Below are 7,428 nucleotides of genomic sequence, written 5' to 3' on the forward strand. Positions count from 1 at the left end.
CGTAAATAATAAATCTTAACAATAATTAAATAACTAATACTTAGTATGGATTTATGAAAACAATTAAATATTAATGACAATTAATTTATATATGGAATAGATAAGCTACTTAAGTAGCTGATGAACAAACTTGAATTTGTTAAAAAAAAAAAAAAAAAACACTAATTTGAACAAATTATCTATTTCAGTAATAAGCTCGAGATGTGATTGTGTTCATAAAAATTAAACGAACTGAGCTTAAGCATTCAATACTCAACTCGATTACAACACTAAATGGCTACTTAACCATACCCAAAACAAGAAGAAAACAGAGAGGAGGAAAGTATGGGATGTTCTTCCCTCCTCCCCCCTTCCCTGTCCTTCTCTTTCTCAAACTTCCCTTGGTAGCAGTGTTTGGTGTCTTCTTTGTAGTCTCTTTCGGTCTCTGTTTTTTTGTGGTTTTAATCTAGATCTAGTGTTTCATACTCAAATCTACTCGTCTTGGCCGGTTTCTCCGCTTTCCATTGAGCTACGCCGATCAACCAACGGAGTTTTGCATGCCAGAGTGTGGTTCTCACATGACGACGGGTGGTCAAGGACGTGTGTTTTCTCTTGACCTTGGGCCGAGGAGGAGTAGATCAGGTAGTTCAATGTGGTTGAGCGTAACATGTGTCGGCTCATGGGGGCAACCTGTAAATGGGTGTCGGTTCATGAGAAAAATAATAATTAACCTTACAATTTTTTTTAAAAAATTAATTAATTTAGAAAGAGTAATGTTATATATCATAAATATTTCACAAAACTAATGTGACAGAATGTAGTAACAATTAGAGCTGCATTTGTTATCAAAAAAGAGAAATATATATATTCAATAACTATTAAACCTTACCACAATAATTTAATTTGTAAAATATTATGAAAAGTTGTGGTAAGTAGAATTACTCTTTTAAGTATATACCTATTAGACTTTACCACAAGTAGCCACTTTCATTAGATTTTGAAGTCATTGGACACCTACATTTTTTGGTCAATGATGGGTCCGATTGGCAAACCATTTTGCCCTTGTTTTTACTGTCACTTTTTTTCAAAAAAATTAAAGTCAAAATATTTTTATTTTTTTAACTTTTTATATCATATCATGCACTTGATATTACTATTCAAATAAAAAAAATAAAATAAAATGTTATACCATATCAATCCACATTAGCTACAATATTTAAAGAAAAGTGGTTTGTCAAACGGATGGTGGCACCTACATTTATTTTCAACCTAGCCAGCTAGCTTCTTATGATGCTTTCCGACATAATTAAGGAAGCATGTTGTCATGTTGACTTTGTAATTGGTTGCCACATGTCCTTAAAGGGTAGATCAATCAATTAGAGGTCACACCTCATGAAGTAGATGTCATTAATTCGAATATTCTTCTCTCCCCCATTTTCTTAGCCCTTACGTGGACATGTCAAAAAAAAAAAAAAAAAAAAAAAAATTGGTTGCCACCTGAATGTGGTAAAATAGTTAAATTAAAGAGAAATGCTAGAATCTAATAAAATCCACACATTTTGCCCATCAAAATCCTAGGTGGCAAAGTTCTACTTGCCAAGTTGATGTAAAATGGTACATGGTCCAAGTTGATGGCAAATGACACTTTGCCCTCTATGATTTTGATGAGCAAAATGTGAAAATTTTATTAGATTCTAGCATATCTCTAAATTAAATTTTAGATTTAATTATATACGTATTCCTATATTATCATTTTGTCTAAAATTTTAAATGACATAACACCATGTATATATATATATATAATAAAATAGGTTCTTAAGTATTATAAACTTCAAATAAATTTTAGATTGTTTAGATATTTGTTTGGATTGATAAATTTTTTGCAGACTCTCTCATTTTAACTGTTAAAAAATAGCAAACTGCATGGATATCGATAAAATGTACCTAACTGTGTGAATTAATATTTTGGTCATAATCGCAGGTATGACAGAAAAAAGTACTCAATAGCAGCCTGCCACGTTGCATTTGGGCGGTGGGGACCTGTCATAGCATTCATGGGGGCTTCTTCTCAACAACCAATTAACCAATAGTAGAAGACCATGCATTATATGTATATATAGCCCTCCAAATCAATTGATCCAAGCACAAGTAGCACATATCGGTTGTGACAGTACATTTCAGGACTATGGCTACCAAACCAGGGATCCTCACTGACTGGCCATGGCAGCCTCTTGGAAGCTTCAAGGTATATATATACTATTCCTTTCGTAGGACATGAATATATGCATGTAGTTTATGGATACAATAAATAATTTATATACATTATTTTTTAACTTAATTTTTTGGCCTGCTGTTGGGAATTAAGTACGTGGTTTTGGCTCCATGGGCTGTTCATAGCACATACTCGTTTATGGTAAAGGGAGAAAGTGAGAGAGACATCGGCTACTTCCTTATACTTCCATTCCTTTTGTTGAGGATGCTTCACAATCAAATATGGATCTCTCTATCACGTTACCGAACAGCCAAGGGCAATAATCGGATCGTCGACAAAGGAATTGAATTCGATCAGGTTGATAGGGAAAGGAACTGGTAAGCGTAAAGAAAATATTTTAGCCTCATGAATTATTACATATTTTTATTTAAGCGTGTGCAGAGGCAGAACTAGAGATTTTTGTTTGAGAGGCAAAATTCTAAAAAAAAAATTAATTTTGGAGTCAAAAATTAAATTTTATAATTTTATTTATTTATTTATTTTTTTGGGATCACCTCGGGCACCGGGCCCCCAAGGCCCAACGTGGTACCGCCTTTGAACGTGTGTTGTTGGTTTAAGAAAATTAACTTTTGGGAATAATAATGATAATAACAATAATAATAGATTTGGTCTTATATGATTCTTTTGTTTTTGTTGTTGTTGTTTACAGGGATGATCAGATATTGTTGAATGGAGTATTGTTTTACATAGGGTATATGATTCTTCCTGGGACTCATAACATGCCATTCTGGAGAAGCGACGGTGTGGTTGTGGTAAGTCTGCTTCATGCGGGTCCAGTGGAGTTCCTGTACTACTGGCTTCACAGAGCATTGCACCACCACTACCTTTACTCTCGCTACCATTCTCACCACCATTCTTCCATTGTAACCGAACCAATTACCTGTAAGATTCCCTTAAAGATACCCTCTGTTATTTTACACGCTTATTCATAAAGTCATTGCATGGGGGCACTGTTTTGGTTGATTTTTAAAATTTCAGTGTTAAGGGTACGGAAGTAGGTGGAGGGTTCAGTTGTGGGTAGTAAGCGTTGGATTAGAACAAATAAAAAAGTTAAAAAGATTAATTTGAATTAAAGATATAGTATTTTCATTTTATTGTATTTGATGTTTTTATCTATGTGTCAAATTTTTATTTAAGACAATAAAAGAGAGTTTCAAACCAAGATATTTGTTTCTAATTGAAAAGTGACTGATTAAAGTTAGAGAAATGTTAGGAGTAATAATTTTTTTACTAACAGATGGGTATTAACATGATGTAGAGCTTATTTATTGGTATTCGTAGCATTTTTCTTTATTAATTGTTTTGATCCCCACCAATAAATTCATTTCACGTCATGTTATTATTCATATGATAGTAAAAAAGTTAATACCCCTAGTATTTCTCTTATAGTTACTTTGTACAATGATATGCAAAAGTGGCTTTTGTGTTTTCATAGGCTTTTAGCGAAAACCCAACTTTTTAATATATAGATGGGAAAAAATACAAAAAAAGGGAATAAATAAATAATTAGTCACTGTATTTAGCCTAAACTACAAATCACTTCATGTTATATGAAAGTAAAATCAAAGGTTCCTGAGATATTTCAAAAAAATAATTTAGTTCTTAGAGTCAAATTTCGTTAAAAAAAATGTGAATAATTTTGTTAAATGTGACGTCAACGCCAATAAAAATGGCGACACGTGTCATTCTTAATAATATATATATTAAACTTAAAAAAAAAAAAGGAAAGCCACCCGTTTTCTTTTTTCTTTTTTCTTTTTTAATTAAATTTTTAGTTTTTTATTTATTAATTTTTTATTTCAGTTTTTAAAAGAATAAGAGTATTATTAGAATATAAAAAAAATATGTGGCTTTTCTGACACACTTTAGTAGTTTGATGGACTCCTTTAACACATTTTGAACAACATAGAACTCTTTCAAAAATGGCTATTAATTTGAAGGTTTTTTTATTTTTTTTTTTATTTTATTTTTTTCTATATATATATATATAAATGAAATTGCAGCAGTTGAGATTTGAAATGATGTGAAAATCACGCCTTGTTTTCAACTTATTAAAAATAAAATAAAAAATAAAAATACGATGCGTTAAGCTTTGTTTCAACAAAGATTTAAATAAAGTAAAGAATAGAATAAATAATTTATGTGAATGTGTATAGAAAAAAGAACAGATAAATTAAAGTAACTTTTATCTTTTTTATTTTTCAAATAACTATTTAATATTTTGATTGCTATTGCTGAAAATGCTTTCAAGCTAGTTTGTCCGATCTGTCTTTAGTTAATTAATAGGAAAATGCCACGTACGTACGGTACCCTAATTCTAGGCCTCAAGTTTAGGTCTGCCCATAAATAATTCCCTGAGGCCAAACTATAGGGTCTGCCCATTAATAATTAAGAAGGCATAACACTACTCATAATTAATTAAAATTTTGCACATACAAGCACGTGACACAAATCAAAGCTATATAGTTGATTATATATTATTAAATCAAAGCTATATAGTTGATTATATATTACTGAGAAATAATATTAATTAATTTGTACAAATGTTATATAGTTTGTAAATTAAGTTAGTAATATATATGTTGATGCATGCATGCATTGCAGCGGTTATCCATCCGTTTGCTGAACACATAGCGTATTTCATTCTCTTCGCAATACCAATGCTTACAACCGTGTTCATCGGAACTGCCTCTATAGCATCCTTCTTCGGATACGTCTCATATATTGATTTCATGAATAACTTGGGTCACTGCAATTACGAACTCATTCCCAAGTGGCTCTTCTCCATCTTTCCCCCTCTCAAGTACCTCATGTATACCCCCTCGTAAGTCTCCTCACCCACCTATATATAATTTTTGTTATCTCTATTATTGCTGTTTTATTTGTATGAATTTCAAGAAATTATGATCTAAAATATTTGACTCAACACTCAAGTACTCAACATGCATGTAGGTATCATTCACTGCATCACACCCAATTCCGTACCAATTATTCTCTTTTCATGCCTATATACGATTACGTGTATGAGACCATGGACAAGTCCTCAGATACTCTTTATGAGGCTTCACTAAAAAGACCCGAAGAGTCACCCGATGTGGTACATTTAACGCATTTAACGACACCAGAGTCCATCTATCATCTACGACTAGGATTTGCCTCCTTGGCCTCTAGGCCCCACACGTCCAAATGGTACCTGTGGTTGATGTGGCCTGTGACATTATTATGGTCTTTGTTTCTAACTTGGAGCTATGGCCGTACATTTGTTCTAGAGAACATTACTTTCCAAAAGCTCAAATGGCAGTCTTGGGTAGTACCAAGATACAATATACAAGTAAGAAACGTTCATTTCTATGACTTGGATTCGTCTTGTATTATGTTTTGAGACATGCGTTTTAATTTTAACGAGTTTAGTTCCAGCTAAAATTGAGCCCAAGCCAAACCAGATTATTGTCGGTCACATTCAATTTGATTCAGCTAGTTGTTTTTTTTAATCTAACTTCTAACTTCTTCCTTTGTTTTTGTATTTTTTTAATCTTCAGTACATGTTACAATGGCGAAAGGAATCCCTCAACAACTTGATTGAAGAAGCTATACTAGATGCTGAAGTGAGAGGAGTTAAGGTGCTAAGTTTAGGTCTTCTAAATCAGGCAAGTAAATCTAGCTTTCATAAAAACAGAAACTACAGTACTTATCTTAGCCAAAAGTCTTATTTTTATATTTTTATCCCCATCATGAGCTCCTCCTATTGGAACTATTGAAAAAAATATATATATATTACCAAAAAGAAAAGTACATAGATATTCATTCTATATCATAGTATTTTATCTCGACATTTATTTATGTAAATTTTTGCAGGGGGAGAAACTTAATAAAAATGGTGAGCTTTACATCCAAAAGTACCCTCAGCTTAGAATAAAGCTGGTGGATGGAAGTAGCTTAGTAGTGGCTGTGGTGCTAAATAGCATTCCAAAAGGAACAACTCAAGTGTTTCTAAGGGGCAACCTTACTAAGGCTGCTTACGCCATTGTCGATGCTCTATGTGAAAGGGGAATCAAGGTACGTTTTAACTGTAGAAGTCTTGCTCAACCTAGATTGCAGTGTTGTTATTTTTTCTTTATTAATTTTTTTTCTTCTAATGTTGCTTAGCTTATAATTGTATCAGGTGGCAATTACATACAAGGATGAGTATGAGAAGCTTCAAATAAGGCTCACCACAAAGTCAAAAAATAACTTGATCCTTTCATCAAGTTATGCAGATGAGAAGGTAAAATTTGTAACCCATTTCATGATTGCTTGTGACAATCTTTATTTAAGAGAAATACAATTAGGGATACGATAACTTTAATTATAAGTTTTTTACAAACTAACGTGACACATATGTTAGCCACTAAATAATTAAATTTGATCGAGACTTATGTGGCAATGCCACATTTGTTTGTAAGTCCACATGACACTTACCATATCAGTTGTAAAATAATTAAAATGTTTTTTAGTGGTTGATGTGTAGCACTGCCACATAATGAGTTTGTAACGAGATGACACTATAATATGACATCATTACGAGAGATTTGCAGACTTGGTTAGTGGGAGATGAATGGAAAGAAGATGAACAACTCAAGGCATCGAAAGGAACATTATTCATTCCCTTTTCTCAGTTCCCACCAAAGAAAATGCGGAAAGATTGCTTCTTCTACACCACACCTGCGATGATTGCTCCCACGTCTTTGATCAACATGCACTCTTGTGAGGTTAGCAACCAAAAATGACAAATCTAATTATTTACTAAAATTTTAACATTCTTTTTTCTCTTGGGAGCTCGACATATAAAAGATTTAATCAATAAAAAAATAAATTACAGAGATATTGTATTAAATTGTTAATAATCCCAATAACTTAAGCTTTTGATGCTAAAAAAAATGTAAACTTAATTATTTAATTAATATTTTAACACCCTATATTTTGTTATGCGACAGAATTGGCTGCCAAGAAAAGTGATGAGTGCTTGGCGCATTGCTGGGATAGTGCATGCCTTAGAAGGGTGGAATGTGAACGAGTGTGGGAACACTATGTTGAATATTGAAGATGTCTGGCAAGCAAGTCTTCGACATGGCTTTCGTTCTTTGATGGTGCCCGTTTAATCGTGCTTTAGCTTCCTTTATATATATATATATATATAT

The 7,428-nt window shown here is 32.5% G+C and overlaps 1 protein-coding gene across 1 annotated transcript; it reads left to right on the forward strand.

Annotated features, from left to right (window-relative positions):
- Positions 1–2,137: 2,137 nt before the first annotated feature.
- Positions 2,138–7,428, forward strand: LOC132177650 (very-long-chain aldehyde decarbonylase CER1). The gene is made up of 10 exons (XM_088512901.1): positions 2,138–2,224; positions 2,345–2,568; positions 2,901–3,133; positions 4,856–5,075; positions 5,204–5,582; positions 5,791–5,898; positions 6,107–6,307; positions 6,414–6,515; positions 6,826–6,999; positions 7,225–7,428. The coding sequence occupies exons 1-10, from the start codon at positions 2,165–2,167 to the stop codon at positions 7,387–7,389; spliced, it is 1,866 nt and encodes a 621-aa protein (XP_088369027.1). The 5' UTR covers positions 2,138–2,164; the 3' UTR covers positions 7,390–7,428.

The sequence above is a fragment of the Corylus avellana genome, chromosome 2, assembly GCF_965113065.1.
Source record: "Corylus avellana chromosome 2, dhCorAvel1.hap1.2, whole genome shotgun sequence".
Classification (NCBI taxonomy): domain Eukaryota; kingdom Viridiplantae; phylum Streptophyta; class Magnoliopsida; order Fagales; family Betulaceae; genus Corylus; species Corylus avellana.

Bases quoted from the DNA above. Each gene is read 5' to 3' on its own strand.
- LOC132177650 (XM_088512901.1), top strand. From the start codon at position 2,165: ATGGCTACCAAACCAGGGATCCTCACTGACTGGCCATGGCAGCCTCTT. The intron at 2,225-2,344 runs GTATATATATAC...TTGGGAATTAAG, and splicing joins AGCCTCTTGGAAGCTTCAAG to TACGTGGTTTTGGCTCCATG. The intron at 5,583-5,790 runs GTAAGAAACGTT...TTTAATCTTCAG, and splicing joins TACCAAGATACAATATACAA to TACATGTTACAATGGCGAAA.